We start from the raw sequence: 27628 nt of genomic DNA, 5'->3' as shown, positions 1-27628 counted from the left end.
ACTATAAATATGACCTATTGTCATTTCCCCTGGATACTGCCTCTTTAAGAAGTTCCACACAGACTGAGACAGAAGGCAGATAGAGCTGTTGGGAAAGGTACAGTACATATACAGTATTGCATGCTGTCCATCTGCCTGAACAAGTAGAACTGGCTGGGGCAGCAGGAGGAGTGGCATAGTGTGCAGCCATTCATCTGCTCTCTCGTTTTCTTTAAATAGTTCCCCCTGTCCCTCTGCTGATGGGGTGTGTGAGTGCTGCTGCATTAGAGAGCTGTGATCCACGCCCTGCTGTGCTTACTCACACTGTACATGCATGGTGATACACCACATTCTGCTGCACCGAACCTGGAAGGGTAACCTGAGCCCCTGCCTGCATCTCTGTTACCTGAGAGGGTGGTGGGAGGACTACGTCAGCCAGCACTGTCCCTGCCACATCTCCTGCTGTACACTGATACTAGGTCAGCCTGAGACTACTTCCCCATCCCTGACACAGGGCAATGGCTGCTGCAGGCTGGGACACACCTGGTTCTGACCTCACCGGTCCCTGCTGGGCTCAGTGACCGCTGCTGTGTGCTGCATTATCCCGGGGAGCAGCATGCTGCAGGCCATGGCGAGTAGCCGCTGTGTGCGGCTGATGGACAGGAACCGGCCGGCCTGGTACTTCGCCTTCCTCATGCTCAGCTACGTCCTGTACCTGCTGCTCGGGGCGGCGGTGTTCTCCTCCGTGGAGCTGCCCTACGAAGACCTGCTCCGGCGGGACCTGCTGGAGGTGAAGCGCCGCTTCCTCAGTGAGCATGAGTGCCTGTCCGAGCGGCAGCTGGAGGACTTCTTGGAGCGGGTGCTAGAGGCCAACAACTATGGGGTCTCCATACTGAATAACGCGTCCGGGAACTGGAACTGGGACTTCACCTCGTCTCTGTTCTTCGCCAGCACAGTGCTCTCCACCACAGGTAACGCTGCTGGGCGGCAGGACAGGGCCAGTACGCTAATTATTGACCATGTTCTAAGTTCCCCAACCTGAAGTAGAATGGTGTGCAGGGGGCATTGTATAGTGGGGGTTCAGGTGTGTGGGATCTTCCCCACTAAACAGATACTGAGGACTCCCCATTTAATAATGGTACTTATCACCAGTGGCAGACTTTGTTTAGTATAGAATATGCCATTGGTATTTAACATTACTTGGCAGTTTGGCGAGGTTCAGCGACGTCCCCATCCTTGACCTCTGCAGCATCCTCCGCTCTGTTGCTGGCAGCAATGAGCTGACACTTTCATGTGGCGGAGACCCGGCAATGCGAGTGCTAATAGGGTAATGATATGTCTTGTTGTTAAATACTGTCACTAGGGTTCTATTTAGGAATAATCGCAGTATTGGCTCGAATAGTTATGGCTAATATTGACACGATTATTTGCAAATTTTGCTTGGTGTTCCCTGCAAAATCCTTTCCGGTACAGCAGTTATGTAAACCCGTAGTCCCTGTGAAGTTCCCACCAGCATTCTTTACAAAGTGTAGCTGAAAAGTCTGGCCTTATCTTCTATTGCTCATGCTCCGACTTGCATTACACACGGCACCTATGAGCACTTTGATACGGGATCCGGTCTCTAGGTCGACAGTAACTAGGTCGACATGTTCTAGGTTGACAGGTCAAAAGGTCGACATGAGGTTTTCACAATTCTTTTTTTTTTGAACCATTTCATACTTAACGATCCACGTGGACTACAATTGGAACGGTAATCTGTGCCGAGCGAAGTGGTAGCGAAACGAGCCATGCGAGGGGACACGGTACACGAATTGGGGTTCCCGGTCACTCTATGAAGAAAACGACACCAAAAACACATACTCATGTTGACCTAGACCCTGTCGACCTAGTTACTGTTGACCAATAGTGGTCAACCTAGTTACTATCTACCTTCCGTACCACACCCCTTTGATACTGGGCACTCTGCTGAATGAGAGGTGGAGTTGCAGGGACTGATGGGAAAATTATTCAGCTGTTGGTGCAGTTATCATCTGACAGAAGTATTGTCTTCATGTAACGCCACTTTTAGATTGCGGTTTTTAAGGACTTGAGAAAATGCAAGTTGGTGTTTTTTTTTCCCTCAGGGGCCGTTTATTATTAATCGCATTTGCAGTGTGATCTGGATGTGATACCAAGATCACATTGCAATATGATTTTGTACCGGGCCAATGTATCAATGAGCATCCGCAGGGACTCTGGCTCTGAAAGGAGCCCGTTCCTGCGATGCACTCAGTGTGGAAGCGGGACTACTTTGCCGTGGAGGGTTTGTGTTGTGTAGCGCATAGACTGCAGTGATCTTCAGATGGCCGTAGCTGAGGGGGTCAATTCATAAATCTGTCAGCATTGCATACTCAATAGAAACTTATGGGGTATGCTGCTGCCAGCAGGAATGGAGGGATCGCAGCAGGTATTGGATATCTGCTGCAGTCCCTCCTACATACATTCAGGTGATGTCAAATATTTACAGCTAAGCCCTGGACCATGGGATTGCAGGCTGGGTTGAAGCCTGTAACTTAAGGTGTGTACACACGGTAAGATCTTTTCTTCCGATTCTGACTATATAGTCAGAATCGGAAGAAAAGATAGTGCAGATCGCAAGGTGACAGTCACCTTGCAATCCCGATCCGATGCCGATGCGCGGTCGGCATTGGCCGAAAAAATACTCTGTGCAGGCAAGTCAATCCTGACTATCTCTATAGAAGAGATAGTCAGGATTGACACTTAGCCAAAATCGCACAGAACCAGGATCGCAAGCACACTCATTATGTGCTTGCGATACTGGCTAAGTGCCGACCCGCCCTCCGTCGCACAGTGAGAATCGGATAAATCCGAATCTCACCGTGTACACGGCCTTAAACTACTGTAACTTTAAAATCTATGCTCCTCTCCCCTGCATACCTACAATTCCAGTGTTCTTTAGGTGCTACTTGTAGTAAGGCACATTTTGGGAGGCTGCTACGCAGGCTCTCGTGTAAGTAGTTTTATTTTTTGTTTTTATTTGTAACTTTTGTGTTATTTTCTAGTGAGGTGCTGTCACAAAGCAAGTGTTGGAAGCCTGGATATAGTAGCACACTCTTATCCTCCCTTTTTTTTTTTTTTTTTTTTTGAGGTTGCAGGAGTGCAGCATTGTCCCTTATGGCCACAGCCATTACTCAGGTCTAAAGGTGCAAACACACGGTGAGATTCGGGATTGCACCAATTCTCATTGTGCGATAGGGACTAGGTTGGTATCACAAGCGTATAATGACTGCTTGCGATACTGGCTTTGTCCGGTTTTTGGCTAAGGGGTCTAATTATGAAGCAGTGTAAAGAGTGGAGAAGTTGCCCATGGCAACCAATCAGCTGCTCTGTACAATTGTATAATATGCAAATTATAAATGTTACTTCAATGCTGATTGGTTGCTATGGACAACTTCTCCATTGGCTCATTTCTCCACCCTTTTCACTGCTTCATGAATAGACCCCTAAGTGTCAATTTTGACTATCTTTTCTACGAGAGTCAAAATTGACTTGCCTGCACAGCCTATCTAGGCTTGCGATACCGACCGCATATCGGGATCGCAAGGTGACTTTCACCTTGCGATCTGCAGTAACTTTCCTTACGATTTTGACTATATAGTCAACATTGTAAGAAAAAAATCTCACTGTGTGTACACACCTTAAGTATCAGCCTCCCCCTGGGAAGAGCACACACAGGTGGCCCTGCATCTAGTGTTTTCCCCTACACAGGATGGAAGTACACTGGTCACAGGAGAATATCAGCAGTTGTGCTGGGGGGAGGTGACAAGCGTAGGACATACCACTCCCCCCTTCCCCTCCCCCCCCCTGCACTCTTGTCTCTGTGCAGGCCACCAGGACTGATAGATGGTGCGCATTCCCAGTTTTCTAGAGGATACCGGGCGCTGCGCTGCCACAAGTGGCCGCTATCTTACATGCAGGGTGCAGTGTCAAATGCAGGCACTCTGGGAGACTAGGCCGATGGCGACCTCTTGTGCAGTCTGGAACCAGGCTTCTGCAAACACGTCTGTTGTGCAGCCTTCTGGTCCTTTCTCCACATGTGTGTTTGTTTTTTATTGTTTTTTTCCATGACTGCTTCTGGCGCCGCCCACTTTGGGTGTACTTTTTGTGTAAAGATCTTTGGTAAGGCAGCCCGTGCCTTCCCTTCCCGAGGAGCGGCTGTTGAATGGTCCGGTGTTCCCCATCCTTGCTGCAGGAGAAAATAGTAGATTTAGTCACTTACAGTTGTAAGTGAGCAGGTGGGTTGACTGGTAAGTGAACAAAATCCTATTGATAAATGGGAACCTTAGAGAGCAATGACCTGGCAAGAGAAAATAACTGCATACTTTTCTCCGTTAAGCCTTTCCTACATAACGGTGATATTTATAACATGCAGAAACATTTGGTTCCGCACAATTTAAATACATTGGTGTGATAATAAATATTTGAGGTTACCCCGCCCCACCCCCCAGAAAAGGTGTTTTCGGAGGATATCCCACAAATATTATTTTATAAATATGCCCATAAGTCACATTGGATGGTTTACGGTCAGAGACGTGCAGCCATATAACTGGGGATGAGCATTTATCTGGTCACCGGAATGTGTTAGGGTGAGACCGCTTTTGTAGCTCTAATCCCGCTAGTGTTCAGGTTACCAGTGTGATACCATCCTAAAGATTTGTTTCTGCATTCTGAACAGAATGAAACTCCACACTTGATACATTTCTGTTACATTAAAGTAGCTAGCTGTCACAATGCACAGAAAGTATTTTGGGGGTGATTAGACATGTCATGAAACTTCTGTTCTTGTAAGATATGAATCTGTTTGAATCAGATATTAATAAGAGTTGACATGGAAAGTAGATTATATATTCTCTATCTTTGCCACCGAGCTGCCCGACAGCCGATACGGGCGACCCGGGGGGGGGGGACACACCAAGATTCAATATTGACTTTCCCATATGTTCTATTTATGGGGGCGATTTAGACCTGATCGCTGGGCTGCTAACTTTGCTGTCCTGCATTCAGATAGTCGCCGCCCCCATGGGGAGTGTAAATTCGCTGTGCAAGTGTGCGATCCCGTGTACGCAGAGCTGCACAGATCCACTGTGTGCAGTCTGTGCGCAGCACAGGACTTACTCCTACAGTGCGATGAGAACAGGCTGATCGGGGCCGAATCAGACATTGGACACCCTCCCTGAAAACGCTTGGGCATGCCTGCGTTTTTCCCGGACACTCCCAACAAATGGTCAGTTAACACGCACAAATGGCCTCTTCCTGTCAATCACCTTGCGAACACACGTGCGATCGGATTTTTCGCACCATCCCATCACTGACCGGCGATGTTCTTCGTTATCCGGCGCGCATTGCGGTGAATACGCAGTTAGCGAACTAGAGTATTTTGCCAAGCTCTAAAAAAGCTCAGCATGTCAAAGATGGCGTTAGCATGTCTGGCCTATCTGGGAGCATTGATGGAAATGGATCTTCTGACCCCTTCATGCTCCTCTCCTACCTCCGATCACCAGTTTATTTCTGCATGTGTGTGGGCTAATGATCCTACATGTGAAGTGAATAGCCAGGTTAGAGCTCAGCAGTAAAGTGATAACGATCGATAAACGTTTTGCCAAAACAGAGACTCTTATCAGGGACCTCCTGAAACCAAAACAGGTATCGGTGCATCACTGCACGCGAGTCCTGGGAAAGATGGTGGCTTCATACGAAGCCATTCCCTTCGGCAGGTTCCATGCGAGGATCTTTCAGTGGGATCTGTTGGACAAGTGGTCCGGATCGCATCTTCAGATGCATCGGCTGATCACCCTGTTCCCAAGGGCCAGGGTGTCTCTTCTGTGGTGGCTGCAGAGTGCTCACCTTCTCGAGGGCCGCAGGTTCGGCATACAGGACTGGGTCCTGGTGACCACGGATGCAAGCCTCCGAGGATGGGGGGCAGTCACTCAGGGAAGAAACTTCCAAGGGCTGTGGTCAAGTCTGGAGACTTCTCTACACATAAATATACTGGAATTAAGGGCAGTTTACAACGCCCTGAGTCAAGCAGAGCCCCTGCTTCAAAACCGGCCAGTGCTGATTCAGTCAGACAACATTACGTCAGTCGCCCATGTAAACCGCCAGGGCGGCACAAGAAGCAGGATGGCAATGGCGGAAGCCACAAAGATTCTTCGATGGGCGGAGAATCACGTGCAAGCACTGTCAGCAGTGTTCATTCCGGGAGTGGACAACTGGGAAGCAGACTTCCTCAACAGACACGACCTCCACCCGGGAGAGTGGGGACTTCATCAAGAAGTCTTCCAACTGATTGCAAACCGATGGGAACTGCCACAGGTGGACATGATGGCGTCCCGCCTCAACAAAAAGCTAAAAAGATATTGCGCCAGGTCAAGGGACCCTCAGGCGATAGCTGTGGACGCCCTAGTGACACCGTGGGTGTACCAGTCGGTATATGTGTTTCCTCCTCTTCCTCTCATATCCAAGGTACTGAGAATTGTAAGAAAGAGAGGAATAAGAACAATACTCATTGTTCCGGACTGGCCAAGAAGGACTTGGTACCCGGAACTGCAAGAAATGCGCACAGAGGACCCATGGCCTCTGCCTCTCCGACAGGACCTGCTGCAACAAGGGCCCTGTCTGTTCCAAGACTTACCGCGGCTGCGTTTGACGGCATGGCGGTTGAACGCCGGATCCTAGCGGAAAAAGGCATTCCGGATGAAGTTATTCCTACGCTGATAAAGGCTAGGAAAGACGTGACAGCAAAGCATTATCACCATATATGGCGGAAATATGTTGCTTGGTGTGAGGCCAGGAAGGCCCCTACAGAGGAATTCCAACTGGGTCGTTTCCTGCACTTCCTACTGTCAGGGGTGACTATGGGCCTAAAATTGGGGTCCATAAAGGTCCAGATTTCGTCCCTATCCATTTTCTTTCAAAAAGAACTGGCTTCACTGCCTGAGGTTCAGACATTTTGTTAAGGGAGTGCTGCATATTCAGCCCCCTTTTGTGCCACCAGTGGCACCCTGGGATCTTAATTGGTTTGAGCCACTTAAGACCGTGGAACTAAAGTATCTCACGTGGAAAGTGGTCATGCTGTTGGCCTTAGCATCGGCTAGGCATGTGTCAGAATTGGCGGCTTTGTCATGTAAAAGCCCATATCTGATCTTCCATATGGACAGGGCAGAATTGAGGACTCGTCCCCAATTTCTCCCAAAGGTGGTGTCATCGTTTCATTTGAACCAACCTATTGTGGTGCCTGCGGCTACTCGGGACTTGGAGGACTCCAAGTTGCTGGACGTAGTCAGGGCTTTGAAAATATGTTTCCAGAATGGCTGGAGTCAGGAAGACTGACTCGCTGTTTATCTTGCATGCACCCAACAAGCTGGGTGCTCCTGCTTCAAAGCAAACTATTGCTCGATGGATCTGTAGCACGATTCAGCAGGCTCATTCTGCGGCTGGATTGCCGCATCCAAAATCGGTAAAATCCCATTCCACAAGGAAGGTGGGCTCTTCTTGGGCGGCTGCTCGAGGGGTCTCGGCTTTACAGCTTTGCCGAGCGGCTACTTGGTCGGGTTCAAACACATTTGCAAAGTTCTACAAGTTTGATACCCTGGCTGAGGAGGACCTTGTGTTTGCTCATTCGGTGCTGCAGAGTCATCCGCACTCTCCCACCGGTTTGGGAGCTTTGGTATAATCCCCATGGTCCTTACAGAGTTCCCAGCATCCACTAGGACGTCAGAGAAAATAAGAATTTACTCACCGGTAATTCTATTTCTCGTAGTCCGTAGTGGATGCTGGGCGCCCGTCCCAAGTGCGGACTTTCTGCAATACGTGTATATAGTTATTGCTTAACTAAGGGTTATTGTTATGAGCCATCCGTTGAGTGAGGCTTAGTTGTTGTTCATACTGTTAACTGAGTAAGGTTATCACAAGTTGTACGGTGTGATTGGTGTGGCTGGTATGAGTCTTACCCTGGATTCAAAATTTCCTTTCCTTGTAATGTCAGCTCTTCCGGGCACAGTTTCCCTAACTGAGGTCTGGAGGAGGGGCATAGAGGGAGGAGCCAGTGCACACCAGATAGTACCTAATCTTTTCTTTAGAGTGCCCAGTCTCCTGCGGAGCCCGTCTATTCCCCATGGTCCTTACGGAGTTCCCAGCATCCACTACGGACTACGAGAAATAGAATTACCGGTGAGTAAATTCTTATTATTTGCCTTAATCAGGCAAAATGGAAACCTCTGCTTTGTGCAGCTGACAGGTCCACTTTATATTGGGTGTATTGCCTACGCATGTGCTTCCACACCCAAGATAAGAAACATGTGTCAAGATTTTATGGTTCATGTTAAACAGATAATTTGTGCAGACTTTACCCTGAGACACATAAGGAAGTAACACATTAAGCCGGGACTATACTAAAGTTAGTTTCCTGCACGAAGTCTCTGGGACTTGTCTCCCAGTCAGTAACTGGTGGTTGCTATGGAAATGCGTGCACCTGATGCATTATACTCTGTACGTCACAGACTTCATAAACACTAGCATGTTACATGCATTTTTGCTGGCAGTTTTGTCACTAGCAACACATGTAAATAAGATGTCGACCTACCCTCCACTGCAGTTACTAGCTTTATTAACATTGCGATAGTGTACTGTTTCTGGTAAAAGTATGGTCTACAGGGAGTATAAATTGCTAGAAACATGAGTGTCATATTCATCTGCATTAGATATTTGAAGCCAGATTTTTGCAAGTGTTAATGGTAATACAACACTAGTGATGGCACCATTTCACGAGTCCTAAAACATTTATCATTAGTTCTTGGCTGGTTAAGTATGATTTGTCGATATGAGTGTCACATGATACCATACTTGCCTACCCTCCCGGAATGGCCGGGAGGCTCCCGAAAAACGGGTGACCCTCCCGGCCCCCCGGAAGAGCTGGCAAGTCTCCCGATTTACGAGGGTCACCCCCTGCCCGCCGCCCACTTAACGAGTAAAGTGGGCGGTCCGGGCAGGCGATGACGCGATTCTTGTTGAATCGCGTCATCGCAACCACGCCCCCTGCTGTATAATGCCGGTAATCGCGGCATTACACAGCGGGGTCGTGGCTTAAATGACGCGATCCAGAAGCCACGCCCCATTCCGCCTCCACCCCGCCCCCCTTGCGCGTCGCCTGACTGCCAGCCCCCCCCTGCTGAGCCGACGGGCTGCTCTCTCCCGGAGAGAGCAGCCCAGAAGTCGGTAAGTATGCATGATACTCATGAGTGTCACATCTAACAGAGCACTGTTGGTGAGTATACTGGTCCTATTGCTAACCATGGGGTCGATTCAATTCGGCAACTTATGAATAGCGCCGGGAATTAGCTCCCGACGCTATTCAATTCAGCTCCAGTTAAGTCTGCGATGGCCCGTTCTCGCCGACTAAACAGGTTGAATTGTCGGGAGAACGGGCATTCTCCGACTTAACTCCCCGGCGTGAGGCTGATTCCCGACAGAATCAGCCTCGCGCCGGCCGCGAGGCAGCACTTTTGTCGGGTTTTTTCTCTCATCCCCCGGGGATGAGACAAGAATTCCCGACAGTTGCGGGTAACTAGCAGCTGAATTGAATAGCGTCTGGAGCTAATTCCCGGCGCTATTCATAAATTGCCGAATTGAATCGACCCCCATGACTCTTTTCCCCCCACTTGAAGCCTTAAGGGCCCCATACACTTATGCGACCACATGTCGCAGGTGATCACCCCGGCAGCCTCCCGGAGGGCAGGATCGCCTAAGATACTGTACATCGTATGCTGTCCTTTTGCATACAATGTATCTTGGGCGATCCCAGCCATGCCCCCAGGTCGGACCTGATTTGAATGTGCAGCACATTCAATCTGGAGGATCCGATCCGATGCTCACGGGAACGAGCATCGGATCGGAAACGCCTCCCATGGTTGATCCACAGATTGTGCACAAAGACGCAGCCTGCGGGAGTCTCAATACAATACAGTTCCGGTTAGCAGTAACTATAAATCTGCCTGTTCGCAGCAATGTACAGAGGTGTCCACATACATCTATCCTCCTGGCACATTAAACAGCCCTTCTAGTGCGGGACTCTGCAGCGCTGAGCATCTTTTTATGCAACTTTTTCCATTAAAATGAGTCTCATTTGGAAAATTATGCACATAGAACGCACAAGCAGCTTATGCCGTTTAAAATGATATGCAGCATGACTATATTCTGTGTGTGACTGCGACGGTGTACAAAATCCTACTCTACAGTGTTTTCCTAAAAAACATTTGAACATAGTATGTAGTACGCAGACGTGATCGCAGACAGACTATAGGAATGGCGTATATTTCTTGCCGCAGCCTCCTGAGGTGTGAGAAGTGTGTGCAAAGTTCATGATTTCGGCCCAAACGGTAGTTTGGGTGCCATAGCCACAGCTTTAGATGGATTTAGTTGCTATGCGTGGCTAAACCCAGTTCTTTTGTGCACATCAATACTAACGGACACCCAAACAGAACAATTGAATTGCTCCATCTACTCGTATAGATGCCAGACAGGGGGCACGCAGACCATTGAATCGCTCCCTATATTTTAGTCTTTACAAACCAAGCATTAATAAAATAATAAAGTAGACAAAATAAACGTTTACTGCTATGGAAAAAATTTCTTTACCATCAGCACATACCATACAGAATATACTACTTTGAGAGACATCACCAAGTCATTTGTAGTTAACAAGGTCATTTTTACTTTCCACATTACAGTATATTAAAGTCTAAGGAGCCTATTTATTTATTATTTTCTGGGTTTTAAATTCAATCATAATTTCTTATTGCCACGGCAGTAAGAAATTATGGTTCACCCAGTTTTAAGAATAGAAAAAAAACAACAAAAACCCCCGCATATATGGGCAGGGGCTCCAATATGATAATGTGATCATGTTGCTGGTACAGTATGTGAGGTCATATGTCCATACGGGATGTGGTCATGTGACTTGCACTCGGGATCCCGGCGGTCACCATCAAAATGGTGCAAGACAGAACGCCAACCCACAGGGACTATTTCCACCCATAGAGGGGGGTATAGAACGTGTGGCGAGCGTAGCCAGAGCTGATACCACCTCTGAGGGTTAGCCATAGCCACTAGCCCTGAGGGGACGGGGGAGGGTAAAATTACTTACCCCCTCCGATGTCAGGATCTTCAGTGTTGTGATGCCGCTGTCGATTATGTGAACGCCATCATCCTGACCGCTGGTATTTTTGTATGTATGGTAAATCACTAATAGGTAGCTGTTATAAAATTACTGACTACAACGTATACTGCTACTTGTAGTATCCCAGCAGCTGTTTTGCCACATTGTTGCCCATGTCTGAGGTAGATGAACAGAGGGTTCCAAAAGCCTGCTGTGAATCAAATGCCATCAATGTTCCTTTTAGTTCTTTGTTCCCTGTACAGTACATGCTTCTTGCTCTGTGTGTTTCTATTCACCTGTCCAGCGACTGTAATGTACAGCAGTTTATGTTAGCATTGGCAGTTCTCACAGGCAAGTTGCTTTTGCAGAGTATATGACCTTTACCATACAAGCTTCCATAATGCTGAGTCTTTGAATGTTTTGTAGTGTTGGGATATTTGCCTCTGTCCCCTGGGAACGTCCAATCTGTTCAGTCCAGAACAATGCAAACTGTGCACTCTTCCACATAGGGGGGTAATTCAGACCAAATCGTAGCAGAAATTTGTTAGCAGTTGGGCAAAATCATGTGCACTGCAGGGAGGGGGGAGACAGATATAACATGTGCAGAGAGTTAGATTTGGGTGGGGTGTGTTCAAACTGAAATCGAAATTGCAGAGTAAAAATAAAGCAGCCAGTATTTACCCTGCACAGAAACAATATAACCCACCCAAAGCTAACTCTCTCTGCACATGTTATATCTGCCACACCTGCAGTGCACATTGTTTTATCGAACTGCTAACAACAAATTGCTGCTATGATCAGGTCTGAATTACCCCCATAGACCTCTGCAGCATAGGAGGAAAATCTTGACCCTTTCACTTGTTAAAGGTCTCTTACGTTGTGCTCTATGGTGGAAAATCAGTGCGGCCCTCATCCATTATGCCCGTAGTTAATCATAGGTGGGGCAATTTGTATCTATGAATAACTAACAAAACCACTTCTCTTATTTGCATACATATCTCAGGGTCTATACTTATTCTTTATGCTTTTACTAGGTTCTGTAACCAGGGCCGTCTTAACGGCAGTGTAGGCCCCTGGGCACAGCAATGCACTGGGCCCCCTACCCATCCTCCAGTGGTAGGGCTGGGAGGTGCTATCAGTGGCAGCTTTGATGTCCCGCAGGCGGTAGGGGGTGTTCAATCTTCCGCTCAGCATGTAGGACATGGAGCAGTAATTTCTGCTAATTACTTCTTTACTGCACAAATGAGGCAGGACACTAAACTGTAGAAGGGGGCATTGGGCTTAACGAAGGGGCCATGGTACATGACTTCCAGGGTGGTAGGGGGTGTTTAATACATAGTTCCTGAAAATAGATTTCTTAGCGTTCAATGGGATAAAAACTTTCAGGAGGTACTAGGGACTTGGGTATCAGAGTTCAGGAGCCACAGCAATCTACCAACGAAAATATAAAATTGTATATTAGGCGCGTGGAGCTGGACTAGGACGAGCTTCTTGAAGGCTGATATCTCTGGTCGTGGGCATAGTAGAGACAAGCTGCCAATGTCCACCAAAAGGGGAGAGTCACAGCTTTTGGAGTATATCCTCAGAAAAACTCTATGTCCGACAGAACCCAAGATATCTAGCTGGGAAGAGCAATTAACCGACTTAGATGGGGACCACTGCTTTCAAGTCGGATATTTCAGGTTCCCCAGGGCCGATTTTCAGAAATCTGGTACCCCTGGAAAGAGGGGACCCTCAGCTATCAGCCTAGGGTCCCCTTGGGCAAGTGCCAATTGAGCCCATACGAAAAGACTGCCCTGTCTGTAACTGGCAGCAACAAATGATGTACATTGCATGGCCTGTAATGAATAAAGTCTGCCATGCATTCTAATAAGGATACAAGGAACAAGGTGCATGGGATATTTGGTAAATGTGCTGTATTTCAACCATAAGGGTAGTTTTGGGGTTGGGATTGATATGCCGGTGGTCAGAATACTGACCACAGGATCCCGACGGTTAAAATCCCGACGGGGGCAAGGTAAGTGTACTTACCTTACCACAGCGCTCCCCTAACCCTCCCTCCTACAGCCTAAACCAGGCTTTCCCAACCACGGTCCTCAAGGCACACTAACAGTGCAGGTTTTGGTGATATCCAGGCTTCAGCACAGGTGACATAATTAGTAGCTCAGTTATTTTGATTTAACAATCTATGCCAGGCTTTTTCAACCAGTGTGCCGTGGCACACTAGTGTGCCGCGGAGCCAGAGCAGCTTCTAGCACCTTCAGAGGGAACTGTTGGCCCGGGCTCTTCTTATAGAGGATCAGTTGTGCTCCAGCTGTGACGCGGCGGTGTGATATCATAGGTCACGGCTGCCGCGTCTCACCACCCAGCCAACCCACCCGCCTGCATACACATCTTCCAGTTCCTGCCTCCATACACTGCTTTCCTTGCCCACCCACATCCACACCTGCATGACCGCCCACTGCTCAGTATTTGCAGCACTCCATTATGAACCCCCGCCACTGAGGTACAGGGAGGAGGAAAGCTGACAGGAAGGGGCTAATATTTGTTATTTTTCTCCTGTGGGGAACAATAGGATTTATGTGGGGAGAAATGTGATTGGTTTATGTGTGAGCAACATGATTTATGTGGGGAGCAATAGGATTTATGTGGCGAGCAATAGGATTTATGTGGCGAGCATTATGATTGTTTTTTCTGTGTAGGCCAATGTATGTGTGGATTTTTTTTTTTTACTGTGAGGGCCAATGTGTGTTTTTTGGGTTTTTTAGTTGGGGGGAACTGATGGTGTGCCTTAGCAATTTAAAAATATTGTTCGGTGTGCCGCGAGTAAAAAAAGGTTGAAAATCACTGATCTATGCTGCAGCCTGGATATCGCTAAAACCTGCACTGTTGGTGTGCCTTGAGGACCGCGGTTGGGAAAGCCTGGCCTAAACCTATCCTGAATTATGACCAATGCATTGAATGCAACCTTTTGTAAGTGCTGCATTTCAACCATAACCTGAATTATCTGGTTTTATTGTTAATAATCGTGATGACGAATTTGCCATGAGCCCTTTCACACTGCACAGCGACCCATGTCGTCCCGGCAATATACTGGGTCGGTACCGGGTTATTTGTGCGCAGGGTCGGACTGACCCACATGGGTACAGGGGAAACCACCGCTGGGCCCCGCTGCCTGGGGGCCCTTCTCCTCTAGGCTCAGCAGGTTCCAGACTGTGTTCTTGAATTATACATATGTTACATTATAATGCACAGGACTATGATGTGTTTTCTACAGTGCATTGCCAATATTTATCTGGTACATTATCATGCACACACTAGCAGTATTTATATATTTGTCAAGGGGTCCAGCCCATGCACTCATTAATGGTTAGGCAAACCATTGTAGCGGCTGACCACACCCCTAAACATGGGCCCCTACCACTGTATTCCCCGATGGGTCCTTTATTCCCCAGTCCGACATGGTTTGTGCGGTGTGAAAGGGGTATTACTGTTGGGTCTCCTCTCCAGTGCCGGCTTCTTCACCTCTAGCTGCCGATAATAGCTTCTCCTCACTGAGCTCTGTCACTTTGACCAGTTGCCAATAACAATAAATAAATAAAATTCTCTCTGCTGCACAGGATGGGACTCGGGAGAGAGGTGAATGCACAGTGAGTGCTGGCACCGCCCAGGTGGACTGTTTTTGTTAACTGTTGGCAGGGATATTTTAAGTAACTGTGGCAGTGTAGCCACTTCCTGCTTCACACCGATAACAGGTGCAGCAGGAGTGGGGTTTTTTTTTTTTTTCCCCTGTGCGATAACTCTCTATTTTAAGTACATTGACCCATAGAAATGCTGGTGGTAAAGGTAGTGCAAAGGGAACAACAAGGGAATAGGGGCCCTGAGCAAGAGCTTCCATTCTAAAATGAGGGAGTAAACAATTGGTGGGTGGACTAGGAAAGTAAGGGAGGCATTCTGTATATGGGCTGTCTGGATCCCGACCGCCGGGATACCAACAACTATTCTCCCTCTTGGGGTGTCCACGACACTGCTGGAGGGTGAATAAATAGTGTAGCGCACCACCATACCCGCAAGGGGCACTTATTGCGTTCGCCTCGCTGCCGGCATTCCGGCGGTCAGGATCTCTGCACCAATTTGCTGGACGCTGGGATCCCGAGCAACTGTATAAGGTAGGACACCCGGAAAGTAATAGGCTGTGGAGTAAGAGGGAATGACAGAGAAATTAAAAGGGGGTGGTAGGCCTTAGTATAAAGGGCTCTTATAGGGAACATTTTAAAGCTTGGGAGACTGGTAGCAAGTCAGATTTACCTTGGGAGTGACTACAGCAAAGGTGAAGCGGTGGTCAGAGACCGAGAGGATGGGAGAGGAACTTGGGGAAAGATAGTGAGTGAGTTTGGCTGGATTCTCAGAGGTAGGGAGCAAGTATAGGAGAAAGCAGAGAGGAGAGGCAGACGCTGTATGGATAGAGAGGAAAATATACGATGGAAGTGGGGAGAGGCAACATTGAGGGAGGTCAGAAAGGAGCCATAGTAAGCAAGGAGGGAGATGGGTGAGGAATGGCTAAATCATGGAGTTGTTACAGAGGTGGAAGCAGCAGGACTGAGATGGCCTATATATGGAGAGTGTAGAAGAGCGTGGAATCAATGATAACACTTAAGTAGTCAACCAAAGAGAGGGGTGTGATCTTAATGTTGAGATTGTGGGGTGGGAGATCGAGGAACCTTGGACTGGGGGGGGGGGGGGGGGGGGGGACAGACTAGGAGTTCTAGCCAACGTTAAATTTTAGGAAGGGCTGGGACATCCAGGAGGATGGATTTGAGTATCAACAGTAAAATATATACATTCATTCATTCATTCATTCATTCATTCATTCATTCATTCATTTTTATTTTTGGAGACCGAAATAGCTAATGAGATTTCTGTGGGAGAAGCAAAAGGACCAAGAACTGAAAATGAGTTGCTTTCATAATCTGTACAATACAATGGCGCTCATTAAATACACTGTACAGCTAGGAGGCTTTGTGTACATGCTTCTAATGCTTTGTTAAAAGACGGTTTTGTGTTTACCAGCATTCTTTTCCGACAGCTATATTAGCCCTAATACTTGTCAGACCGGTTGTAAAAGGATAGGTTGATTGTAATATATTTAATCTAGGGGATTATTTTGTGTAACAAGACACTTAATATTTAGTAACATTGTTCTGTTTATCCAGTGGATTTTTCTTATTCAAGTTTAAATTATTTATTTCAGGTTTTTGGTATCTTGAGCGGGATGTACTAAGCGGAAAATGCGGTAAACCCCCTGTTTACCGCATTTTCCTGATGTACTATCCCCCGGCCACCAGGTCAGCGCCGCGGCGGGGTTCGCCAGCTTTAGCTGGCGATAGTCCATAGAAGCCTATGGGCTTCTCTCCGCGGCGCTGTGAGGGATCCGATCGGATCCCTCCCAGCATGCCCTGCGGCCGCCCCCGTCACCCCGCGCATGCGCAGACTGACTTCTGGGGCCGAATCCCGGAAGTCAGGCTGCCGCTGTGCATCGCGGAGGACAGCTCTTATCGGAAGAGCTGTCCTCCGCAATGCTGATCGCATATGTTAGTACATATGCGATCAGCATCGTGACGCAGGGCGGCTATGTACATTAGTACATCCCGCCCCTTGTGAGTTAAGTTGGAAGTGACACTATATTTATCCTGTAACTAATATATCTTGGGGGAAATTGTTGAAATGATCATTTATTTTATTTTTAGATTGATTTTTGCAATCTACATTCTTAAACTTGCTTAAATGTAAAAAATAAATAAAACTCGTCCTTTTCAGCATGTGAAGTCTCCCTGGCCGGTTATCACTGCTAATACTAATATTATTGTAGTTGATAAACGTTTGATATGTATATCCATAACTACCCCGATCAGCAGCAAGAGCACCTGTGGCTCATCCATAGAACCTTGCACAACCCTGTGGCCCCTATGTAGTACTCTTTACCCACTTGTGTTCCATTTGTAGCACTCTTCTGAGCAGGGGCATTTTTAAGAGAGGAGGGGGTCCGTGTGCAGACTCCGGGTGGGCCCCCTCCTCTCCACGGCGCCGTAGGCTCCAGCATTGTGCCGGAGTCTACTGCGCATGTGCAGGTCTCCGGAAGCATGGCGCCCGCCATGGTCCAGAGAAATCTCGTACTGTCCAATCACAGTGGACATTTTGGGTGTGATTTTTGCGGGTTCGGCGCCCATGTTGGGACCCCGGAGAGGTAAGTATTAAAAAAAATTGTGTGTGGTGTGGGCCCCCCTGGACCCAGGGGCCCGTGTGCACCACACACATTGCACCCATGATAGAAATGGCAATTCTTCAGAGGCTTGTTCAGCCGCTTCCATGGGCAGTGCAACAGTCTCTAGCCCCTTCTAAATAGCACAATGTACTGAACACCTAAATAGAATAGTGCAACAGCCTCTAGTCCTGTTTATATATCATAGTGCGTAAGCCTCTAGCCCCCTCTATATAACACAGTGCACCAGCCTCTGTCCCACTATATAGAACGTTGCCCTGGCCCCATAGGGTCCTGTGGGACCCTGTATCACACTATACCAGTCTGTGTTCCCCATAGCACAGTGTTCCCACTTGTGCCCCTCCCTCCACCTGCACCAGATTGTGGCTCTCCATACAAGACTGCACCTAACAGTGGCACTGCAGATCACACTGCACTAACTTGTGTGACCTCAGTCTTTCTCTCCTCCTACAATAGATTTGCTGAGAACAATTCCAAAAAGCAGCACATGTTCAGATTCCCAGGCATGTTATGGTCATGTTATCCAATTACAGTGGTCAGCACAGCTATCTGATATAGTGAATCCTGGTCCTGATGCTACAAGGGTGTCTGGCAAACCTAAGACCGCTGCTTAGACTTGGTTTCACACTAGCTTACCCCTGAATGTCTTCTTTCCAATCCCCTTTGTTCTATATTTTGGTGATTGTACCATGATTTGCCACATGTTCATAGTATATAGACAGTTTACGTAGGCAAGAATGTGGTGTTAAACTGTGTTAATAAGGTTATCAACTTTCCAACTTTTTACTATCTAGGCCTATTTTTTGCAGCCCTAATCACTATGGACGTTGCCAACCACGTTTAATATGCCAAATCAGACCAAACTAACCTTTCCTCTGACCACGGGAAACCCCACTCAGATTCTTATACACGCACTTCATGTGCCATGCCTATATTCTGGTAGACCATGCCCCTTGGTCTATACGTGACTATCCAGTTTGTCTTTTTTGCATAGAAAATACACTGAAATTCTCAGCTATTACAGCCTTTTAAATCATTACAATTTATTTGATGTAAAATTAGATTTATCCATTAATCCATTTCATTTTATCTGATTTCAGGGTATGGACACACTGTTCCCTTGTCTGACGGAGGCAAGGTGTTTTGTATTGTGTTTTCCGTCATTGGGATCCCTTTCACGCTGCTTCTGTTTACAGCACTAGTACAAAGGATCATCACTTATGTCACCCGACAGCCTGTACTCTACATTCACCTTCACTGGGGCTTCCCCCAGCACATTGTCGCTGTAGTTCACGCATTGCTTTTGGGATTCGTTATGGTTATGTGCTTCTTTTTCATCCCTGCGGCTGTATTTACTGTCCTGGAAGAAGACTGGAATTTCCTGGAGTCCTTTTATTTTTGTTTCATTTCCCTGAGTACCATTGGCCTGGGTGATTACGTTCCTGGAGAAGGGTACAACCAGAAATTCCGCCAACTGTACAAGCTGGCAATAACCTGTAAGTATATTGGTAAAGAATAGTTCTTTGAATATAATAGTTTTTTTTTTTTTTTTATTGTAGATGCAGATTAAGTGGAATGCACAGAGGGCTTAATCCAGAGATGTATGTAAACTCAGTGTTTTTAGACATAGGCAGGAGCCGCACAGATATGGGACTGCAATGACATTCGCAGTGCCCCAAATTCCGCAGTATGATTAATATGCTGCTGGAGTTTGCGGGTGGCGAGAAGAAATTTCAGAAAATGAGGGCATGTCTGCGCAGCTTCACTGACCCCGGCTATCTGATTTAACCAGACATTGTGAATAGCTAAGGGTTACTTAGATTTTAGCGCTGCTGCGTACAGAGACACAGCGGCTGTACTAACTGTGTCCATCTCTGAATCGGTCCCAAAGAGCACATTGGGGAGATCACATTGCACACAGCCTGTCGCTAGCCACATGACTGCACAGAGTCTCTATTGCCAACAACACTTACCTGCTGAGATCTGAGCTGCTGTGCGTTTTCGCTCAGCGGATGATCGGGTCTGAACTGCGTACGCACCGCAATGCGCAGGCACGTTGGTCCACAGCGACGGGGAGTGGGGGCAGCGACGGGATGGTGCAAACAAAGCGATTGCATGGGCGATCGCAAGGTGACTGACAGGAAGAGGCAGTTTGTGGGTGGCAACTGACCGCTTTAGAGGACTATCCGGAAAAACGCAGGAGGATCCAGGCATTTGGAAGGAAGGTTTCTGACATTAGCTCTGGCCCCGATCGCAACGGCTAAATAAGTCCTGGGCTGTGCAGAGACTGCACAAACTGTTTGTGCGGCTCTCTGCACATGCGATCGGACCCCTGTACAGCAAATTCCCCCTCTCCCTGTAGGCGGCAACTACCTGATCGCAGGGATGCAAAAAAAGCACCCTAGTGATCAGGTCTGAATTAGGCCCCAAGTTACATCCTGTTAGGGTAGAATATATTATGCATATTCCCCCTACCACTTTACCTTGTTTTATATATTTTACTTTTATGTAAACAGAGCATGCTAGGACTTGTGGTTCCTCAATATTTGGAAAGCTACAGATTTCCTGTCCCTGACCATTTATAGCACCTCATCATACTTGCTAAAATAGTCTTCATTACCTGTTACTGTGTTTTCATTGATTTAAAGACAAAACTGTTTTGGTTCCAGTGTCTAAAGTGCTATATAAATAGCTGACAGTAGAGCTGCTTGTTGAGTAAACAATTTGCAGCTGATGGTTTTCACTAAAGAGGCCACATTCTTCCCTGCCATACTGGATTGCACAGGTCACAGCTTCTCCATCTATGTTAACCCTGCAGACTTGTTTAGGCCATTTTTAATCCTAATTTGATATAAATTAGGTTTTCTACAAATATTCAGTAGGGTATTTGGTAATATGTATTATGTTTTAGTAAGTATTGATGTTCTGTAATACAAACTATATTTGTTACCGATCTACATTTTCATATTTCCTTTGTATTATATAAATATATAAAGATATCTATTTGTCTCTCAAAAAAACTAAGTCCCTGAGTGCCGCAGTTTTTATTTGATAGATAGATAGAAAGATATCTATCTATCTATGACATCTCCAACTCCGCTTGTTAAAAGCACTACACGACGCTGAAACGTTGCCCACAGACAGCCGACTTGTGTCATTCTTTATGAAAAAGCTTCCGAGTGCCGCCAGTGGAGGAGTATGTATGTATGTATGTATGTATGTATGTATATATGTATATGTGTGTGTATGTATATATAGTACATGTACTGTGCAACAGTTTTAGGCAGGTGTAGGAAAAATGCTGCAAAGTAAGAATGCTTTCAAAACTAGAAGTGTTGCTAGTTTATTGTTATCAATTAGCAAAATGTAAAGTGAGAGAACAGAAGAGAAAACCAAATCAGATATTTGGTGTGACCACCCTTTTGCCTTCAAATGCTGAGAAATAAAGACACATGCTTATCCATCATGCAATATCATTAGGGAGGCAACTGATTGGCTCTGAATTTATTCTGCAGCAGGACAATGACCCAAACATACAGCCAATGCCATTAAGAACCATCTTCAGCGTAAAAAAGAGCAAGGAGTCCTGAAAGTGATAAAATGGCCCTCACAGAGCCCTGTTCTCAACATTGGGGTAAATTTACTAAGATGGGAGTTCTATTTAAGATGGGATGTTGCCCATAGCAACCAATCAATCAGATTCCAGGTATTATCTTCTAGAAGGTGCTAGATAAATGAGAAGTAGAATCTGATTGGTTGCTATGGGCAACATCCCATCTTAAATAGAACTCCCATCTTAGTAAATTTACCCCATTGAGTCTTTCTGGCATTAAATGAAGGGACAGAAGGAGGTGAGAGCCTACATCCACAGAAGACATGTGGCTAGTTGTCCAAGATGTTTAGAACAACCTCCCTGCCAAGTTACTTGAAAAACTGCAAGTGTACCTAGAATAATTGATGCAGTTTGAATGGCAAAGGGTAGTCACACCAAATATTTATTTAATTTCGATCTCTCTTCTGTTCATTCACTTTGCATTTTGTTAATTGATAAAAATAAACTGACTACTATTTTTTTTTTTTTTTAGAGCATTCTTACTTTGCAGCATCTTTTCCACACCTGCCTAAAACTTTTGCACAGTACTCTGTAAAATATATATTCCACTCCAATATAAATAAGATAAAGATGGGAGCATTTACCAGTCTACATATTCAGAAAATGTATTGAGCAGACCATAAAGGTAACTACTAAATATATATTATATATATATCTTCAATAGCAATGAAGCCAATGATAGATAACCAGCACATCCTTTTAATTCAAAGTGCAAAAAAAGTTTCATATTCCAAAATAAAGTGCTCAAAACAAAAAGCAGCATACATTACATCAGGCACCAGCTTCTTGCAGCATGGGAAATACTCCTCCAAACAACCCTGACAGCTGTTTCGGTGCCAGCGCACCTTTCTTAAAGGGTCACCCTTTGTGTCTAAACACATGTAAGGGTGTAAATATATCTGCACATTTCTAAGCTGTCCTCATCTGCAGTGCATCATGACTTTACCAAGGTGCAAAGTTACTTGTTCTTTTTTTGTTTTTCTCTCAAATCGGTCCCTATGTGGCATTTTCTGAGCTGAGTTAATATTGACTGCTTTTCACCACATATTATCACCACATGAGAAATTGACCGCACAGTATTCAGAAACAGCCTTTTGGCAGATATTTTAATTTGATCAAATGGAATTCCATGTTTTCCGTGTGATCGCCTCGATTACTGTAATGTTCTGTAATTGTACCATGCACTGGACTGTCCTATCATAAAATTGTAATCCAGGAGCACAGAGAAGATACAACCCAACATTTCTGTCAAATATCAGCATTATATGGCCACTAGCAGGCAAATGGGGCAGTCTTTAATGCCCCCAGTATTTGTAGTCCAGGTTGATAGAAGGTGAAACTGGCAAGTATTTTCAGGCTCCATTTTTACAGATGGCAATAGAATATAGAAAGTACAGTTTTAATTTGAATTCTAAGTTTTATTTGAAAAATAAAAACTTGACCATTTTCATATGCACTTTCCTTCTCAACAGGTTACTTGATACTTGGTCTCATTGCGATGCTTGTTGTCCTGGAAACATTTTGTGAACTGCAGCAATTAAAAACTTTCCGTAAACTCTTCTACGTGAAGAAAAACAAAGACGAAGATCAACAAAACATAGTTGAACATGATGAGTTGGCGTTCTCTTCCATTTCAGACCAGGCTGCATCTTTAAAAGATGAACAGAAGCTAAGCGAACCCTTTGTGTCTCTTCAACCAGTGGTTAATTACACCAGTGAAAGTTCTTTAAACACTGAACAGTAGAAAAGAAATGTTTGAAGTACAAAGTTTTGTTTCTTAGAGTATACCTCTGTTTTAAATGCTTTCACAAACATTGCACTTATGGGTCTGTTTATCAAAGTCCTGATATTTGGGAAAATATGTATAGGAACTCTGCATCCATTGGAGCAGCATTGCCACCTATTAGATAAATGTTACTAACCTGCTCTATTCTTTCCTCATGGATTTTCTCCAGAGGTGACCTTCTAGAGGGTGATACCAAGACAGCGGCTCCTCAGCAGTGATTGGGAACCGGTGCTGCGGTGTGACAGTATCTTGAGGTGCCCGGCTCCTGTCACTATAAAGGAGCCGGCAGTGCAGCCAGACTTGCAGTACAGGTGCAAATAGCTTGTGTTAGTGTCTTACAGTGGTATATGAGGTTGTGAGTTTGAGTCTCGGGTGTGGTGTGCTGAACACTATATGCGTTTAAATTACAGGGACATTTAACTTGATGACCAGGTGCACAAAAATTACTCTGTAACTGATAGTTCACAAGTGTATGAATATTGAATAAGAGGTTTGGTGGTAAATTTAATAGCCTGCAAATAGCAGGCATCAGCGAGTTTGGTTGATGTCTTACAGGGGCAGTCATTTACAAGAGCCAACCTTGTTTTATGTATCATTAGCCAGGAATCCAACTATTATACCTCTCTCTTCCCACTATCCCATCTATCTTCCATTCTTTTTATTCCTGCTCTTTTTCTCCCCCTCTTAATCCGGTCTCTTTCCTCCCCCTCTGCTGTCAGGAAAAGAGAGGCTGCGTCCGTTAAGCAACAAATTAGATCTAAGGGGGCATCAGTACATTAGGATTCCAGTAAAGAGTTAAGTCAGTGGTGACTATCCATTAACATTTTAGAAAGTGACACAACCATTTTATCATGCTTTCATGCAAACTACTAGTGATGCATTGTATTGTGAAACTACATGAATAGCACAGTGAAACTACATTACATGAAAAGCACCGTGAAGCTACATTAAGGCCGCAGTGTACTAAAGGAAAAAAAAGGTAAAAACCCAATGGTTTTTAGTTTACCACATTTTCAAATGTACTAATCCCCGGCCATCTGCTTACCGATGCGGAGGAAATCGCCAGCTTATTCTGGCGTTACCCTATAAAAGTCTATGGGATTCTTTTTGCATACCACCGCCCAGCATCGCTCATTCTGGCTCCCCCCCCCCCCCCCCCCCCCTCACCAGTGTGCTGCAGATGTGCTCCCGGAACCTCCAACCTCCTCCTCCACAACACAGTCAGCTGTCCTTCCAGCTACAGGGAGGAGAAGCCCGGGACTCCCTGCGGACATCACCTCCAGGGGGTAGGAGGTGCAGGACACCCCTGCACACCCTCTCACCTGGTGGTGCAGGCTTCGCAAGGGGCAGCTTTTAATGTATTACGATACTAGTTGCATGTGTTAGTACATATGCGATTAGTATCAATGCAATATTTGGCAGAGTGTATTCCGCCTTCTTAGTACATCCCGGCCTAAATATGTTAGTTTTCACGTGTTTTGACCATTTTATCTGGAACAATTCTGCACCTTTAAAGTTTAATACCCCACCCTTTATTGCTTACAAATTTAACAGTGACTTTAATAAAATGACCCCTTAGAAGAATGTTTAAAATGCAATACTTCAATAAATGCCATTTTAGACACTGCAGATAAAGAGGGAAATTATTTTAAATATAAAGATTGATTATGACAGATATACAGGGTGATTCAAAAGTTGCAGTAAACCCTTTATTTCAGAAACTGTGCAGGAAATGAAAAAACTGACTACTCCCAGTAAGGTATGTGTGAGGTGGGCTATCTTTTTGGGTATGTACCAGACATGGGCCCCATTTTGAATCAAAGTCAGTTCTCCCATTTTCTGCACAGTTTTTGAAACAAAAGGAGAAGGGTGTACTGCAACTTTTGAATCACCCTGTAGTTTGTAAGTCAAAATTCTGCATTGTCCATTGTGTGTCAGCTTGGCATACAGAGTGACTTGTGTGAATGAAGCCTTGCATCTTTGTAATAGAATTTATTTTTTAATGCATGTAATTAAATATTTTTGTAGATCTAAAGACAGAACAAAGATTTTATTGTATATGTGAGTATGTTTAGCAATATACTGTATATTAATGAGAGGCATAAGTAAAAAGTTTTCTGGTGCATTAGCGCAAGTCTTTTCCTTCAATGGAGACAGCCGAGCAATAATAAGACTTCTCAAGAGAAGATTGCTGAAACTCTGCTAAATACAATGTGTAGTGAGGACCTCCGACCTAAGTAATATTACAGGGAAGGCAGGGCATTTACTACAAATACTTATTTAAAGTGAAAAAAGCCTTGAATATAAAGTGAACTATCTTTGTGCAAAAGGGTGGATTTAAAATATATTCTATAAAAATATTATACAAGCAAGTTTACCATGCAGCAGAAAGGTGACGACTATTTACCTACTTTTGGAGACTACTTTAGTTAAGTATTTCCATTGTACCTCACAATAATGTGCACTATAGTCTAAACCACAGGTTCTCAAACTCGGTCCTCAAGACCCCACACAGTGCATGTTTTGCAGGTCTCCTCACAGAATCGCAAGTTAAATAATTAGCTCCACCTGTGGACCTTTTAAAATGTGTCAGTGAGTAATTAATACACCTGTGCACCTGCTGGGTTACCTGCAAAACATGCACTGTGTGGGGTCCTGAGGACTGAGTTTGAGAACCACTGTTCTAGGATATACGAGTAATGTATTCGTATGCATTGTGACACTCTGTCTTGTCTCAGAAACTTGAATGATAAATAAATTATTTTGATGGTGTTATGTAGACAATATATTCTATGTTAATGAGCCAGGAGAGTTTGAGAACCCTACAATGTAATGCACTACTGTCTGGAACTGCCACAACATGTTCCACCTTCTAGAAAGGGATCATATGGCTTCCAGCTTTTTACTATGGTTAATGTAGGCCACCTATGAGGCCCATTAGGGGGGGCTTGCATGTGGAAGCTTTTATTAGCTATATAGCAACAAGTAGGCAACTGCTTTTAAGCAAGTGAATGTCACTGCAGAAGAAAACCTAAGCTGGTCAGACAAATCCGTATACAGCATAAAGCTAGGGGTAAGTGCAGTGCCACATGCCTTTTTTTTTTTTTTTTTTGTTATTTCAGCAGAGGAGAAACTGCTTTATCAATCATTCGCACTTTAAACGTTAAGTTGTCAATGGCTCCCTAAGACTCATTTAATATGCACCATGTATGCAGTTTTGCTATATACTAATAAAAGTCTAGGAAAATGTGTTTATGAATGTACAGGGTGAAAAAAAAATGTTTTATTACACAATTTATCATTGAAGAATTCACTGTAGCATTTAAATGTGTAGGAAATCCTAGCATGCATCACATTTTTCCCAGAGATGGATGTGCGCATCATTTGCTGAGGTGGACCATTAACTGACCCCAGCTGCATCGGGATAAATGTTGCTATACAGCAGTCATTTCCAGCCCCTGTAAATTTGCCATGTCTATTAATGTATTAGGGGGAGACTTGAGTCTTAAAGTGATAAAGTACCAGACAATCAGCTCCTAACTCCCATGGTACAGGCTGGGTTTGAAAAATTACAGTTAGGAGCTGATTGGTTGGTACTTTATCACAGTGAAACGTATAACTTTTCAAGTCTTAGTACATCTCTAGCCTTCAAAGTGATGTTTTATTTATAAACCCTTGGTTCTCCAGCGCTGCACTTATTGTTGCAGGGCTTTCATATGCTGGAATAAGATTTAAGTCAGGCATGAAAAATGGGCATTGTGCATAGACAATGTTTTTATATTTTTATTTGCTTTATAATTGAAACTTTATATGAAATTCCCTTTTTTTTTTTTATTTTTTTTATTATGATATACTTGGAATTAAGTTGAGTGTTTATGAACCTTTTCACCAAGGTGCAAAATATGCGCTAATGTCATAACAATTGTCAGTTGTCTACTGCAAGAAGCATCTGATTGGTTTATATTTCTGTAGAGGAGATTTGCACCTTTGAATAATGTTATTAAATGACTCTCTAGCTTTTGTTTTCACTTGTTCCTTGCTAATCAATGTGTTGAACTGATGTAATTGAAGGGAATTAAATTAGATTTACAATTAGGATGAAACGGTTTAGAATTTAAATATATTAAACATATTTGGATATGTATATGAGATATCTGTGTGTGGATAAAATGTTGTTTTTGTGTCTGTTTTTAAAGCTAAGCCACATTTTTCTGTATTTTAATTATGTAATTATGTAATCATGTACTCCTTACACAATTTGTGTCTTCTTAGTTCACTAGTGTCCTCCTGTTTTTTAATAGTCCTTCTTCTTCTTTTTATTTTTTTAGGGCGAATGGGGATTCACCCTATTCAGTCGCAGGGCCGTTTGTTTGCCGAAGCGAAAAATGTGTGGATCGGCGAATCCACGTGTTTTCTCACCTGCGATGGCGAAAACGCGGGCCGTTTTCACAGATTTTAAGGGATTTTCGCCTATGCCTTTTCACAAAAAAAGGCATTGGTGAAAATGCCTTAAAAACGTGCGAAAATGGCCTGCAATTGAATACGAATCAGAGTCAATTTAATAGCTCATGGAGCTAATGGATTACCCCCTTATACTGTGTAAAACAGTAATGATATTAAAAATTATACTATGTGCGGACTGCATAAGTGCCGTATAGTAGCTGTTGTTGTGCAGGTTCAGCACACACTAGTTCTCCACCTAAGTACATAAGTCAAAACTAAGGTGACCATGTTCTGTGATACTTATGGTAGATAGTG

At 44.9% G+C, this 27628-nt stretch overlaps 1 protein-coding gene across 1 annotated transcript; it reads left to right on the top strand.

The window, feature by feature from the left end:
* The first annotated feature begins 224 nt into the window (after positions 1 to 224).
* On the top strand, positions 225 to 27021 carry KCNK1 (potassium two pore domain channel subfamily K member 1). The gene is made up of 3 exons (XM_063959046.1): positions 225 to 950; positions 18572 to 18967; positions 22557 to 27021. The coding sequence occupies exons 1-3, from the start codon at positions 596 to 598 to the stop codon at positions 22826 to 22828; spliced, it is 1023 nt and encodes a 340-aa protein (XP_063815116.1). The 5' UTR covers positions 225 to 595; the 3' UTR covers positions 22829 to 27021.
* The last annotated feature ends 607 nt before the right edge of the window (positions 27022 to 27628 follow it).

This window comes from Pseudophryne corroboree, chromosome 3 (genome assembly GCF_028390025.1).
Source record: "Pseudophryne corroboree isolate aPseCor3 chromosome 3, aPseCor3.hap2, whole genome shotgun sequence".
NCBI classification, from domain to species: Eukaryota; Metazoa; Chordata; class Amphibia; order Anura; family Myobatrachidae; genus Pseudophryne; species Pseudophryne corroboree.
Note: the sequence above shows the minus strand (reverse complement) of the source record. Positions and strands in the feature narration are given on the sequence as shown.

Excerpts from the sequence above, each read along its gene's own strand:
- KCNK1 (XM_063959046.1), top strand. The coding sequence starts at position 596 with ATGCTGCAGGCCATGGCGAGTAGCCGCTGTGTGCGGCTGATGGACAGG. Across the intron at positions 951-18,571 it reads CACAGTGCTCTCCACCACAG|GGTATGGACACACTGTTCCC; the intron begins GTAACGCTGCTG and ends ATCTGATTTCAG. Across the intron at positions 18,968-22,556 it reads GTACAAGCTGGCAATAACCT|GTTACTTGATACTTGGTCTC; the intron begins GTAAGTATATTG and ends CCTTCTCAACAG.